This window comes from Glycine soja, chromosome 7, assembly GCF_004193775.1.
Source record: "Glycine soja cultivar W05 chromosome 7, ASM419377v2, whole genome shotgun sequence".
NCBI lineage: Eukaryota > Viridiplantae > Streptophyta > Magnoliopsida > Fabales > Fabaceae > Glycine > Glycine soja.
Window position 1 is genome coordinate 31710825 of NC_041008.1, and position 15678 is coordinate 31726502.

Below are 15678 nucleotides of genomic sequence, written 5' to 3' on the forward strand. Positions count from 1 at the left end.
CACTTAGCCTTTTGCACTCCTGGGCAAAATCAAAAAGCAGAGCAAGGAACAAATCCAGAGACATTAAAGAGAGACAAACAAACACAAAAACATTTACATATTTCTCAATGAATCTCAAGGAATGGAAGGAATGGGCAACATCCAGCACGTATAGAGTTAAAGAATCAAGATAGTCATGAAAATCATCCAAGCACCTCAAACATGGCAAGGTAGTCAATCAGCTCAAGAATTGAATGAAAAGCGATAAAGCCTCACAAGATATGCACTCTATCTCTCAAGTTTCTAGGCTACTATTTACTCTCAGAGCACCCATGAAAACAAACACCACATAAACTTGGCAAGACTCTAAAATTGACAACCAAACACCACAAACACATGCACATGAGGATCAAAAGGTCTTTTAAGGTTGTAATGGGGCCAAGGACAAGGTAGAGGAAAGTATGGGATAAGTAGCTAAAACCCAAAGGAATAGAGGAGCAATGAGGAATAAGTGGAAATTAAGCAAAAATAGTAAACCCAAAACCAAAATTAAAAATTAAGCATAAAAAGTAAACCCAAAACCTCCAATATCAACAAAATCAACCAAGTCCTCAAAACAATCCAAGTCCTCAAAACAAGACCTCATTTATTCAACTTCATTCTTTTTTTATTTTTCTTTCTTTTTCATTAGCATTTGAAAGCATTTTGAATATTTGAAAAATAAAACAACAATTAGGCAATATATGTATATACATCAAGCATGGCAAAAATACATCATCAAGCATGGCAAAAAAAAACATATCATCCAATGAAACATACCCCCCCCCCCCCCACCCCCACACTTATTTCCAAAACAATTCCAAAGCTCCAAAATTCCTTAAGGGTAGGGTGAGATCATGGTTTTTCACTTAAGACTTGTAATGAGCTTCAAAACAAAGAAAGGGAAACATAGGCTCAAAGGGGCTATCAAAGGAATTAATTCAAGGTAGGCTCATTTGGTGAGAGGCTTATAAGAACAAAATGCCTAAATCATCTCCCAACTTGCATGTGAACCAAGAAGTATCAACAAGAGTCAAGCCAAGGCTATTGTGCAAGAAATCAATGGGCAAAACACACCGAATAAAATAGATGATGATGGCTCAAAATCTCACCAAGGGTAAATCTATCACTTTCAATTCAACCTTTCAAAACTAACTTGACATGTAGAGAAAACCAAGGATTTCAATTCACAAAATGCCAAGAAAATCCTCTTATTTCAAAAACAATTACCCATTACCTGTACATAACCTAGAATTCAAAGAGAAACATGCAATGTTGTACACAAAACATAAACAAAGAACAATCTGCAGGGGTAAAAAGGGGGTAAAATGTAGTATAGTGGTAAGTATTCCCGCCTGTCACGTGGGTGACCCGGTTCGATCCCCGACAGCGACGCCAAATTTGATCGGGACCATACCCGAATCTAATAAACATTAAAATACAGTATCTAGAAAGTGATCCTAGGTCGTCTCCCAATGAGCAATGATCAAACAAACGTTTATAACATATAATGATAAAATAGTAACGAAATGGGGGGGGGGGGGGTTGTTTGTTTTTGTAATTTAAACAGCAAGCAAACTTGAATTAAAAAAAAATAACAGAACTAAAACATGTTGTTTCCTTTTGATTCAAAAGCAAGTCTCTTATCCTAGGTTACGAGAATTTATCCCTAATCAGTTCAACCACTTAATCCAACCCGAAATTAATTTACTAAGTGAAAATTAACACAAGGCTGTCATTATGTGATTAAGCAACACAAACACTAATTAATTCCTCTCACATGTCCATTAAGCATGAACGTTAATTAAGCACAGAGACAATTAATCAAGCATTAAGCATGCATGGATTAATATCAGCAATAAATACAGAATAATTGGTGAAGGGGAAAAACTGATTAGAATCTAATATTAATAACAAAACCTCAAAGAGAGCTATGCTTAATCCTCAAGAGAAAACAACACTAGAGATTCAAACCAATTTCCATTGTTGAATGATCCTAACAACACATGCATCTACGTGATCAAGGAAAAAACATGCTAGAATGAAATACTGATAACACAGTGAACACACAAAACATCATTAAATAGATATACATGTATTTACATCAAGTACCTACAAGGAAGAACCAACAGAGGATTTAGCTCTCCATAACTGGGAAGCTTCCTTTACAACAAAGAGAAGATAAAAATGAAGGATTGAAGAAATACAAGCGGTGAGGATGTCTCCTCCACCTCTAGAACCTCACAATCACTCACAAACTCATCTCAAGCTCTCAGGACGACTTCCTCTTCAAGCTCGATTCTCTACAGGTCTTTGCATAGCAAAATCTCTCAAAACTCTTTGGACTCTGACCCTTCTCTCTCTAGAATCTCTCACATGCAGAAGCTCTTCAAGAAAATGGCCAAACCCCCCTCCTATTTCTGATTTCAAGCTTAAATAGGTGGCCTTGATGGTGCTTGCACGCTTAGCGCAACTCTAGATCGCTTAGCGCGCATTAGTGAATTTCGGCTTAGCGCGCGTCTTCTCGCTCAGTGGATGGACTCAAGTGGTGCGCTTAGCGGGATGGGACCTCGCTCAGCGAACATGCACAGCTCATCCTTCTTCCAGATTCTTCCTCATGCTCAGCCAAGGGAATGGTGCACTGAGTGGATGGCTCGCTAAGCAAGCAGATTGGCTTAGCGAGCAGATGAAAATCAGCACTTCACAAACTTGCCTAATTAACCTGAAATTGAGAGGAAATGATTATTAAATACACAAAATAGAAGTACTAAGTATTTATTACCTATCTTTAACAAAAAGTAATTACAACACTACAAAATAACCATATTGGAGGAGTTTGATACAATTTACACAGGTTTTATAAACAAAAGTTAGTCGTATTCATCGACTAACAGTATGCGTATCCTTTCATGTGATTCCCTCTATCAATAAAAATAGAGTCCTATTTATAGCATAGACAAATGAAGTTTCTACAACTATATGAACGTTGAAAACTTTCAAAGTGGTAAAAAACTACCAATGATTTACCTAGCTGCCAAGTATCAAAATACAAAATCATGTAATAAATATATTGGTCTTGAACTCACTTCCCAATTTCCTTTCAGAGACAAACAAGGTGGACCATACAAGACTTTAGGCTAGTACCAGGTTGCACGCATTAACCAAGTTTACTACTTACAACAAACAGGCCATACTAATAGTTAGCGCCTGTGCACATTCCATGAAGGTAGAAAGTTAAAGGCAAAAATGAAAAGGGGGACACAAACCTTCAACGGTGGGGTGACACAATCAGGGTACGATCTTAGTCAGGGCACGACGTTAGTGAGGTATATACGGTCAGGGTACGAAGCTGGAGCGGCACGGACACGATCTAAATGACAGCACATGACAGTGATCAGAGTCACGGAGGGAGAGCTTCATCAATAAGTGCCTTTGAGGGAAATAAGATAAACCAAATTATAAATGATGTAAGCATTGTCATAACTATAAAGAACTTTGCAACTTGTGAGCTTCCTCTTCCAATTCAACTTGCAAGTTCATTTGCCACTCTAACACGGCAAATTAAGAAACACAAAATTAATATTCTACAGCAAACAAAAAACAAATAGAAAATTAAATGACAACTAATTGATTTTTTGTGATTTTCTTAAATTAAATGCGCAAATGACGATGATTTTCTTCTATAAATCATCTTTGATAAAGTCTTCAATTTACAAAAGTGTCATCGCATCCTACCAACAAGGACAGTTGTGTAAAAATATCATAGTTATATTTCCCTTAATTACACAAATGTCATTGCGTCACATTCTAAGACGGGTCCTTAGAACCATCTTAGAATGTGCGTCGTAAAAAAAAAGTAGTGGGAGTATAAAGGGTTAAATATGTTTAAGGTTTATGATTAATGATCATATTTTGTTTTAGATCCCTAATAAATTTTTACTTATTTTGAGTTTTCGATAATATTAAAATTGTTGAGTCCGCCATTAATTAAATGATTACATGTTGTCTGATCTTCCTAACATCATCAACCAACGGTTGTGATGAAGTCTTTTAATCACTTATCTTATCACAAAAACTTAAAATAAAAGTATTGATATATCAAAGATTCAAAATAACGAAAAATTTATTAGGGATCTATAACAAAATTCAGTCATTTAAGAAACCTTAAACATATTCAAGTCGAGTATGAATTATAACTTTTTTACAAGAAGAATATAATTAAATTATATAAATTAATTGATAATATTTTTCTCAATTTCATAGAAAAATAAAGAATTTGCTTTAAGGTTTTTTCAAAGCATAAAAGAGATTGAAGTAAATAACAAAATCCCACTATAGCACGTGGAAATTTTAAGACCATTCAATGGACACAATCACACAAAATGTATGAGAATTTGTTTTTTTTTATATAATCCCTTTTATAATAAGCCGATTGTTTCTTAAAAAATAAAATTAAAAATATTTTAAGTAAAAATAATTTAGACAAATATATCAAGAAATCATGAAATTGTTTATTTTAATTTTTTAAAAAAATACTTATTTTAAAAATAAATTTAAACAAACTAGTTCATTGTAAAATTTTCCGCAAACTTAGGTCAAGTTCACGATGTTGTTGAATGAAAAAGCTTTAGGTGTTCAATCATAACCCACAAAATGAAAAATGAAAAAAAAAAACGAGTAAAATCCTAACAGCATTGAGGAACCAATATGAGAATAAAGCCACAAGATGATGAAAAATTAAAGATATGACCGATTTCAGAATTTTTTTTATCATAAAAATATCTTTTTTGTTTTAGTTTTTGTTTTCAAATATTTACATTGAAAATAAAGAAGATAACTTTTTTATTCCAAAAAAGAAACAAGTTAAAAGAGTGACCTTTTTATAATGAAAATAAAAATAAAAATAAAAACAATAACAAACAAGTTTTATCATTTTTTTGTTTGAAAAATAAATTGAGAACAAAATAGCATGCTCTTTAATTAGAGAAAACATTTGTCTTAAATTTTTCCCATGTTACACCCTTTTGCAGATACACTATATTGGCAGGGTTAAAAGGTCCTTTGATTCTATCTATGGACACTATCACTGCCCTGGCTGGAAGAATGCATCTTGTTGGGTCAGGAGAAGTACTGTAGCTCAAGCATGATGAGAACCCCTGAGATGTGTTGCAACCAAATTTTTCTTAGGAAACATCTTTCTATAGAATAATTCAACAAATTAACAATCGGCAAAACAATTATTTGCACATTGGGGACCAACCAAGACTCTAATTAAATCAATTATTATTATCATATAATGTGTCAAGCAAACTTACCTTGAAGATAAGCACATCAACTTCTCCTGGTCCACAAGTGCATGCACAACGAGTACTTCTCCTTTTGCTGATTGACTATAAGACTCCAACTTAGAAATCTGCTCATTGTGCCCATACTCTTCATCACTATCTGCATCATCCCCATCTTGGTATCTAATTTGCCTCCTTGCTGAACACAAAAGGCTTGTACCTCTTTGGTTGCTCAAATTCACATCTTTAAAGTCACAACACAAGATTGAATTGTGAGTGGAAATGTTATTCATCAAAGAAGATGGTAATGGTACAGGCAGCAGCATAGGTGATGGCATCATTGTTCATGATTTGGCCACACTTTTCATGGGATGTGTGGTATGGTGCATACTTGCATAGTATGTTGTATTTGTCAAATTACCTTGTTTGCTCTAACAACCAAAAGGACTTGGAGATGTCGTGAAGATAAGCTTGAGAAATTACCTTTTTGGGTTCAGAAACAAGCTAATTTGAGAACACTCCTATATGAAACAAGACAAGGTTGAGTTGATGGGACCTTGTACGCATGTTGTGACATGTGTGGATTGGATACTTTGGGGAAGGGCATAATGGAAGATTGGAGGTTTTTTTATTATTATTTGGGAAATTGGAGGTTATGTAAATGATTCTTTTAATTTACTAACATAGCAAGCTTTTTTATTATTATTTTCATGCATTGACAATATAAATTGTGTTAATCTGCAATTAAAGATAATCTTAATTATTTTCATGGATGGAAAAACTTGGAATTTGCTCTCATTTTTTTTTATAAATGATATGGTTTTTTTAAGTAAATTATTTGAATTATAAAATAAAAAATTGTATTTTCAATTTATAAACAAGTTTGAACAAAACGATATTAAGAATTGACGCAACATATCAGAGAGACGAAAATAAAAATAAGTATATGTATGAGACTATAGAGGAAAGTAAACCCAATAAATTTAATCAAAGGAGGACTTTCTTTTTATCTATAATCAAGGAAGACCTTAAATGAAAGAGTAACTGAGTTTTAATAAAAAATTTTCTAAAAGAAACTACATATAAAGGTTAAACTCTTATCTCAACTTTAACTTTGGCCCTCGAATTAATCATTTTTAGACATGTACGTAGTATTCTCAAACCTAACACTCTTTTCTTTCTTAATTCTAATTCTAACATTACCAAATTTAAAGTATAAAAACGTATACAGTAAAAAAATGATAGCGTTTGACAATAAATTCAAATTCTAAAAGTATACCAAAACATCAATAATATTAAAAATATTAAAAAAGCTAAAATTATTTTTTTCTCATTTAATTTTTTTGTTTCAGTTTAGTATTTAAGTTTAAAATTGTTTACTTTGGTGAATTAAAGTGTCTCTCTGTTAGATTAAATTGGTTTTTCCATAAATTTATCAAATTAATTTTGCTACTTAATAGTTAATGGCACGTGACAAATTGTGGAAAATATCGTATAGGAAAAATTAATATCATCAGTACAGAATCCTAACAAACCAATTAATTTGGTCGAATTGAAATTCTTTAATGCTTTGTTTGGTTTATGAATGAAAGGTACAAGTAAGAAGGTGAAAGGAAATAAAGAAAAAGAACAGAAATTAGAAAATGAAATAATTTTTTAGGTTATTTGGTTGTATATAAAGTGAGAGAAAAAAAAAAATTGGCTCTCGTGTAACAATTTGTTAACCTATATACATCATGAGACAAGACACTTATCGAGAGAGACCTAACTGCACTTGAAATTTGTTGTGTACTAATAAAACTACTAGTACGATATAAATAAAGTGACGTCGGTAAGTGTCTCAAGGTTAATTTTAATTATATAAAAGTAAATGCTAACTAATGTATTTGGGATATTTAAAGAATTAAAATAGTAAATATTTTCATTAAAAGGTGTAAAATTATGTTGTTGTGTGACTTTTTTTACATTTTTATATAATTTTCATAATAGATATTTTATTTAATTTTTTAATTAATGTTTTAAAGACATAGGTTACCAAAATTTTTAAAGACAATAATATTTTTTTTTATAATCAAGAGATATTTTTGACTTTTTATTTAACATTCAATTAATTTCTTTCTATCAGATTCATTTATTTTAGGATAAAAATATATCTTTAATTGTAATTTTATGTTTAAGTTAATTATCAAACCTAAAACCTCAATTTAAAGAATAAAGCATCAAACCATTGATAATAATTAAAAGAAAAAGAAGAATATAGTATTTAATATTAATAATATATTTTTCCTCAAAAATAATTAATAATGTATTTAATCATTTAATTTGGCGTGATCTATTTATTAAATATCTTTCCAACCATTATCATTTTTCGTCCCCTGAAATTTTCCCATTCGCACCTTTCCATTTTTTCTTCAGTCCCTCCAAATCTTGCTTCTCCATCACTCAAACCTCAAACTCCCTCCCTCACTTCTTCTCCTCGATCCACAGCGTTTAAAAACTCAAAAACCAAAACCATCTTCGGGGTCACTTTCCTCTTCCTCTAGGGTTGTGTTTGTGTTTTGTACTGCGCGTTTCGATTCCTCGGCTATGCTCACTCTCCGACATTGTGTTGCGCTTCTCCGACTCTGAATTCTCGCGAAAACGACGTCGTTGCGTTGCTTTCGGTGGCGGCCATGGCTCCTGCTGCGGCGGAGTTTCCGGTGGGTCTCCGGGTTCTGGTGGTCGACGACGACGCCACCACGTTGAAGATTATCGAGCAAATGTCTATTCGCTGCCGTTACCGTGGTTAGTTGCTTTTCACGGAACTTCCATTCTGAGCTTAAAGCATTACTTTCTCTTCTAACTGGTCCCTCAAGTGAAAAGAAAAAAAAAAAGGTCTTAGAAGCAGTAGAAATCATGCTGAGTAGTTTTTAAATATTAAAAAAACTCTTGAAATTGGTCTCTGATGATTGTTCACTGCTTTCAGGATTATTTAAATAGCTTCATTACTTTAAGAAATGTACTTGGGATTAGGAAAGAGATAAATAATTCGAGTATGAAATTGGTGGTATATTCAAAAATTAGTGTTCTGTTTTTTTTTTGTTTTTTTTTTTCTCAACTCGAATCTGAAAGTCACTTTGAAAAAATAATCTTTCTTTTTTTTTTTTTCTAGTTCACTGGGGTACGACTTTCGAAAACATAATCCGTTCTTTCTGGAAAATCTGTTCCCAACCACTTTCCCCTTAAGGGTTACGAGCTTTTTACGTTTTGGTTTAATTATGAATGAATCTTTTAGTCCTAAAATTTATATTTTAATTTTTTTTGTCATTAAATTTTTTTAACTACCCGAGTTAAAAAAAATTAATGACAGAAATTTTTTGAAAATTAAAATATAAACATCAGAAAATAAAAAATCTATTTATTAAATTTATTAAAAAGTCCACTTATTAAATATAGGAACGGATACTTTGACTTTGTTTTAGGGAAACTGTGCTTAATGCCACATTGCCACTTAAACGATGACAATTTTGGTTATCTTAGACTCATGAGTCATGAGTCATGAGTGAACATGCATCAGGCTTTTGAGATTTGCGTAGCTTGACTTTGATTTGTACAATGCAAAATAGTTTGTCGTGCAAAGTTAGCCTTTTAAATATTCTGCTGTTATAGAGTGTTATGTATTTCATTTCTAATCGTTTAACTGATTTGTACCTAAGGAAAGAAGGATGTCCTAGGAAGATTTGCACGATATTCTTGCTATCACAGTTGTTATAGCAAAAGGGTTTGTGCCTTTTATTCTTCCCCTTTCTTGTTTCTATAAAGCTCGACCTGTTGTTATATAACGGCAATTTTGCCTTTCTGCCAATCCCTCACAGTTTGAGACTCTGATGAAGATAATTGTAAACAAACTGGCAGATAGGATTTGTGATATTTTCTTTGAATTTTTGGTGTTCTTATTAAGTGTGTTCGGCTATGTGTAATGAATGTGAAAAGGGTTTGGTTTTTTGCATATTTTAAGGAGCTGAACAAAGTTGTATTTGAATCTAATGGAGAATATTTATGTTTGCAGTCTATTCACTATGACCACAAATTTCTATTAAAAATGATGTTGTGAAAATTTGGAAATGATTTCAATAGATGTTGTAGATCTAGTAAGTGTATGACATGGGTTGCTTTTGATATGCAACTCGTCTGAATTTAAACAGTGTTTTTCTTCTTAATTCTTATTATGTTTATATCTTCCAGTTACCACATGCACTGAGGCTACTGTGGCTTTGAATCTTCTGCGGGAGAGGAAAGGTTGTTTTGATGTGGTGCTGAGTGATGTTCATATGCCAGACATGGATGGCTATAAACTCCTTGAACATGTTGGGCTGGAAATGGACCTTCCTGTAATTAGTAAGTGTTGTTTCTGTTGTCCCTAGAATTACAAGTGTGTTAATAATGCTTAACTTTTGATATATGTTCTGCATGGTGCAGTGATGTCTGGTGATAGTACTACAAGTGCTGTCATGAAGGGAATCAGACATGGGGCTTGTGATTATTTGATTAAGCCTGTACGTGAGGAAGAACTAAGGAATATATGGCAGCATGTTGTTAGGAAATTCTGGAATGACAGCAAAGAACAGGATAATTCTGGCAGCATGGAAGATAGTGATCAAAATAAACGGGGGAATGATGATGCTGAATATACTTCTGTTGCTGACGCAGCAGTAGTTAAAGCACCAAAAAAGAGGAGCAGTTTAAAAGAAGAAGATATTGAATTAGAGAGTGATGATCCAGCTGCATCTAAGAAGCCCCGTGTAGTGTGGTCTGTGGAACTGCATCAACAATTTGTCAGTGCAGTGAATCAACTTGGGCTTGACAGTATGAATCTCCTACAATATTTTCTTTCTATTGCTTTTATTTTTTCATTCAGTAACTAGACTTCATTGGATTACAAGAAGCATAAAGCATACATAACCTTACTAGTATAATCCTTTCCTTTTGAGTATTTAAGCGTTTTGCAATTTAGCTTACATGTTTTTCTTATTCTTGTATTTCAGAGGCTGTGCCAAAGAGAATACTTGAATTGATGAATGTCCCTGGTTTGACAAGAGAAAATGTTGCAAGTCATTTGCAGGTTTGTTTTTAGTTCAAAATGTGGAGTGATACTTTACCATTTTCCCTCAGAATTGTTTACATACTAATTTAAAATAATTGGATACACAGCTTATCTCATCAGTTACACTGTATTTATGTTCTTTTTTTAATTCTTATATTATGCAATATATCCCATTTGTTTACACATGCCTCGGCCTTCGAGTTACTTTATATTTGGATTAAATGCCATCGTATTATTTTTCTTTCTTGATGTCAATTTCATATGGTGTATTTTGTTTGTTCCAAGTGTACCTTCTGAGCAGTCTGGTATCTCCTATAAACTTGAAGTACAACTGCTTAATACTCTATGTGCCTGATTAGTCTTTCTTAACATTGATGAGTTAGCAAGTGTAAGTGTAGCTTCAATATATACAAGGCACAGAGGCATCCCAAGCTCAAATTTAATTTAGTTTTTTGCTGTTCCAATTTAGGAAGAGAAGTTGATGAGGTTACCTGTCATAAATGAGGTTTTAGTTTGTTTTTTTATTTAAGACAACTTAAAGTTGATGCCAAGGAGGTTCAACAGTGCTGTCTGTCTTAGTCTTACTTTTGTGAATATGAAATGTTGGGTAAGGAAGAAATGGCATATTGAAAAATGATTTAAGCTGAGATGAGAATCTTGATGTCGATTATATGCAGCACAAAAGATTGCTTGATAAAAAATAGTTGGTTTTACTTGAGTCCATGAAATGGAAGAATGAGAGTATTGATGAATGAGAAAGGTGAGGGAGACAAAGAATGACATGGGTAGAAGTGATAGCAAGAATTTTGCAGATATGCAGTTTTTTTCCCTTCTACTTTTTAGAAGGACATGTAATTAGCTGATAGGATCAATAGGCCTAATATAAGTAGAAATGAATAGTAGCCTTTTTTCAGTGATAGATTTCATTCTATGTAAGTTTACTGGTTTCAGAATTAAGAGTTTAAGACCACAGTCATCATTTACTAACTAGAAAATAATTCCATAATTGGGTGAGTAACATTGTCGGTTAATATGTAAATATTTTATCTTTTTTCTAACTAAGGCAATAGATGTAGATAAATGGACTTATCTTTTGTACCTATTTATATTGCAATTGTGAATTGTAATATTAATTTGCAGAAATTTAGACTTTATTTGAAGCGATTAACTGGAGTGGCACAGCAACAGAATGGGATGCTAAACACAGTTCCTGGGCCTATAGAATCCAATCTGGGAACTAATGGAAGATTTGACGTACAAGCTTTGGCTGCTGCTGGCCATGTTCCCCCTGAAACACTTGCAGCCATTCATGCTGAGCTCTTAGGTCACCCGACAAATAACATAATGTCTACAGTGGACCAAACTACCCTACTGCAAGCATCAATACAGGGGCTAAAACATTCCCATGCTGGACATGCTGTGGCATATGGTCAGCCTCTTGTAAAGTGTCCTTCGAACATTGGCAAGAATTTCTCTCCATCTATCTTGACTGTAAATGATACGTCATCAGGATATGGTGCATGGCTGTCATCTAATAATACAATTGGTTTAGTGAGACCCAATAATAGTGTTGAAAGGGTGGGTATTCAGAATAACAACATGCTGATATTAGAGCACCAACAAAGGCAGCAGCCCCAGCAAAAACAACAGCAGCAACAGCAAAAGCAACAGCAACAGCTGCAGCAGCAGTCATTGATACATGATCGAAGTTGTTCAATCAATGTTCAACCATCTTGCCTGGTGGTTCCCTCTCAATCCTCTGAAACTTTCCAGGCAATAAATAGTCCTGCTTCTGTCAATCAGGATTGCAGTTTTGCCTGGAATGCCATTATTGATTATAGTCTATTGCCACAAAAATCAAATAATTCATTTAGTGCATCTCAATTTCCTGGTGGGGACACAAAAGCTCGAGGTGTTCTCTATGGGTATACGACACCCTCTTCTTGTTCAACAAGCTCCAGCAATGGCAATATACAACAGCTTCAAAACTCCACTTTAACATTTGGTGCTGCAAGACCTTTGCCTAGCCTTTTGCCCATGACTGACAGAAAAGATCCCTATGGTTTTAAATCGGGTGATTTACTTGATCAAGTATGCTTTAGGAATCTTGGGTTTGTTGGCAAAGATAGCTGCATTCCAAGTAGGTTTGTAGAAAATGAAATTGAGTCATCTGTAAGTGATTTTACCCAAATGAAAGTTAATGTAGATATCAGTGGCAACAGACAGAAGGAGGAGCCAAATATTCCAAAAGTGAGCCACCCTATCATAGAAAGATATCCATCTCGTGATCATTCAAGTGTGTTCGCTGAATAGGTAAGGTGATGGCTATTTCTTTGAGTGTTATGTTTTATAAGATTGTGAATATTAGTTTAACTACATGGTTAGTGATATGAACATTATGTATTATTGGGGCTTATTGTAAGTATAATGAAGATCATATCTATCTTAACTGTTAATAAATTTCTTCTATGATAAAAATTGAAGAGTTATTTAGCTATTTTCCAACCATTGTATGTGTTGTTCTTCTGCACAAGTTGTCTACTCTGTAATAATCTAAACTTCTAAATTAGCATTCGTGTCAAATAGTATTTTATCTGTATTTTTTTGTCTTTGATATTTTTCATACATAGATATAATAAATAACTACTGCAGAATATAATGAGTTGGAAGTTTATTAAAACCATGAGGAGGATGTTTGGCAATATTTGGCAAGTACCATACTTATTTTTCTTCCAAAATATGCTAATAATTAAATACCAACTGGGATGTGTTCCTCAAAAAGGTTAGGAGTTGAAGATATTGTAACAACTATCATTCTTTGGGCTCACACAAGTTCATTATTATAATTTCTCTTTCTTTCTTTCATCTTTTGATGTTCCTTGTTTATCTTATTCGTCTGCATTTTGATAAAACTTAATAGAGGAATAAAAAAGAAAAAGTTGAATGGGCTTGCTCCTTTTCTCCTCCTCCCATGCACTTCTGATTATTGTGCTTACATTGGTCTTTGGTATGCCTAGATTCCACAATTCCCTGCTATAAGTTCGTATATTTTAATTTATATTTGTCCTTATTATATTTAAGTTGGTTGTGAATGCCTGAATCTTGTTTTCAACAGGTTGAAATATTTGTTGAGAAGGCCTTTCTATACAGGTACGGAGTCAGTAGTAGTAATCGTTTAGAGTCAGTCTTCATTGGGATCTACAATGCACCAAAGAATCGATGGGAATGCCTTTCCATAAAGGTACAGATTGCTTCCTCGCTTCATTTTTTTAGACAGTAATTGTAGTTAGTTGTTGTCTTCATTGGGCTCTACAAGACCTGTTGCGTATAGAGCCCCATGAAAACTTGCTGTGTTACTTCTAAAAAACTGAAGAGGAAACAATGCGTACGATTGTGGAAAGACCTCACCAATTAGTTGGTGCATTGTAGTGCTCAAGGAAAGACTGACTCTGTATAAAGGATTCGTTTGCTTATGTTTCTTGGAATGTTCTATAATCTATCAACTAGTTTGTAGGGAAATAAAACATTCTGCTAACTTCAACTGTTTGAATTGATGACTTATTGCCATCAAAATTTTATCTAGGGATTCTTTGTTTGTAATGTTAAATACTTGGTAACTATACATTATGAAAATTGTGTAAGTTGTATGGTGTCTAATCATACTAATGATCTTCTTACCTTTGTATTTAGTATTAACTGCTTACATGAGACTCTTAATATTTAGGGACAATTACAATGTTTTAGTGTTTAACCATATTTGTTACCCTGAGAAAGTTCCATTGTATTTTCCATTCATTAAATTGGTGGTCAGAGTATTTTCATTTTTTCCCTTAGTCACCGCTGCATGCTGCCACTTTCACCGGTGCACAACATTGTTGTTTGTTGTCTCTTATCAGGGGGAACATGGCCAGCAGCGGTTACTTAGAAAATGGCATTGTATTTGAGAAAAATAACCCCATTTGATGCCCAAATTGTGTCGTATAATCGTATGTCACCATAATAGTACACAAACTGTGTTATATTTTATTGAAAAAAATGATATGTAAATAATATATTCTGGATATATTCAATGTATGTCCAAGTGTCATATGTAACATCTCTGATTTTACAATCAATTAATAATTTAACACTAACAAATTAAGGATAATTTCTCATCATACGGAACTCAACAAAGAAAGGCAAAACGAGACTATTATAAGATAAATACAATATGATAACCTTAATTAAAAAAGTCATCTCAAAAATGTTATTTTTTTTATATGTAATGTTTAACATGTTTTTTAGAACTATAATAGACAATCATTGAAGATAAAGGAATGTGAAGGATGTTTATTGTAGTGAATATACAAAATATGATAGTCCCTTCCGTTAATGAAATCGTCAACTCTCACCGTAGATGCTCTAATGGAAAATTTATTTTGATGTTGTGATAAATCAAACCAAACTTCACTTACTATTTTATCACATAAAATGTCCCATAAAAAAAGATAGTAGGCGATTTCTAGCGTGGAGAAGTTTGTATGTGGTCCACCGTGAACCATTCTTAGTGACTTGAAGAAATAGGTTTTTTAACCAATATTTTTTTTATAAAAAAATGGATATTGGTCAATATAAGTATATAACCTTAATGGAGTTAATTGTGCAATTACTCTTACACCCTTAATGCCACCCCTCCAATTGAATTGCATTACATGTCTCACACATAGTGGCTCACTTCTTATCCCTCTGATTAAAACTGGCCACGCCAGTTAAAATTTTCGAAACGTTCTCCTCACTTCTTTCACATACTAAAACCACGTGTCTCCTTAATTTCTCCGGCGCCCAACTTTTCTCTGTTTGGCCACGACATTGCAAAATTGCAGCAAAAAACACTCCATGAAAGACAAATCGGCAAAAAGAAGAAGCTTTTGGTTCGTGCTATAATTTCGCTAATTTGCATTTGAAGATTGAAGCACCGTTTAAAAATGGACGAGCCAACAACTGATTCGAGCTCCACATTGATAAGTACAACATTGTTAGAGGAAGCATTGTGTACGTGAGGTGCATGAAGTGACGTTGGGGCGGCGCATGAGGTTTCAATGACTGTGCACGGTGACATCAATGGTAGACTCTGATTTCTCCCCTCGACGCAGTGGTTTTTGAGGGAAGGATTGATCACCCTTTAGTTCGATATACATATAAATAAATAAAACATATAAAATACACATAAACAATTTTATATGGATAAAAAATTCGCATTCACTTCAGTATTACTAAATAAAACTTATTAAAAGTATATTCGACTCAGAATAA

At 33.4% G+C, this 15678-nt stretch overlaps 2 protein-coding genes across 5 annotated transcripts; one reads left to right on the plus strand and one right to left on the minus strand.

The window, feature by feature from the left end:
- Window positions 1–2233: 2233 nt before the first annotated feature.
- On the minus strand, window positions 2234–5792 carry LOC114419292. Of its 2 annotated transcripts, XR_003668230.1 has the most exons (3): window positions 5334–5792; window positions 3285–3448; window positions 2234–2740 (listed from the first exon to the last, which is right to left on the minus strand). XR_003668230.1 is itself a non-coding variant. In XM_028384938.1 (2 exons), the coding sequence occupies exons 1-2, from the start codon at window positions 5642–5644 to the stop codon at window positions 5156–5158; spliced, it is 330 nt and encodes a 109-aa protein (XP_028240739.1). In that variant the 5' UTR covers window positions 5645–5784; the 3' UTR covers window positions 4972–5155. The 2 variants fall into 2 exon arrangements, 1 of the variants encoding a protein (XP_028240739.1); XM_028384938.1 differs by lacking the exons at window positions 2234–2740; window positions 3285–3448 and adding an exon at window positions 4972–5174 and having other exon boundaries at window positions 5334–5784.
- Window positions 5793–7674: 1882 nt separating this feature from the next.
- LOC114419294 (two-component response regulator ORR21-like) lies at window positions 7675–14076 on the plus strand. Of its 3 annotated transcripts, none has more exons than XM_028384940.1 (6): window positions 7675–8087; window positions 9528–9680; window positions 9762–10148; window positions 10328–10404; window positions 11527–12704; window positions 13502–14076. In XM_028384940.1, exons 1-5 carry the CDS (start codon window positions 7976–7978, stop codon window positions 12697–12699), a joined length of 1902 nt encoding a protein of 633 aa, XP_028240741.1. In that variant the 5' UTR covers window positions 7675–7975; the 3' UTR covers window positions 12700–12704; window positions 13502–14076. The 3 variants fall into 3 exon arrangements, with proteins under 3 accessions (XP_028240741.1, XP_028240740.1, XP_028240742.1); XM_028384939.1 differs by having other exon boundaries at window positions 11527–12699; XM_028384941.1 differs by lacking the exon at window positions 7675–8087 and adding an exon at window positions 8845–9063 and having other exon boundaries at window positions 11527–12699.
- Window positions 14077–15678: the final 1602 nt, after the last annotated feature.

Coding starts and splice junctions, on each gene's coding strand:
- LOC114419294 (XM_028384940.1), top strand. CDS start 7,976: ATGGCTCCTGCTGCGGCGGAGTTTCCGGTGGGTCTCCGGGTTCTGGTG. Junction 10,149..10,327: donor GAATCAACTTGGGCTTGACA/GTATGAATCTCC, acceptor CTTGTATTTCAG/AGGCTGTGCCAAAGAGAATA. Junction 10,405..11,526: donor ATGTTGCAAGTCATTTGCAG/GTTTGTTTTTAG, acceptor ATTAATTTGCAG/AAATTTAGACTTTATTTGAA.
- LOC114419292 (XM_028384938.1), bottom strand. CDS start 5,644: ATGATGCCATCACCTATGCTGCTGCCTGTACCATTACCATCTTCTTTG.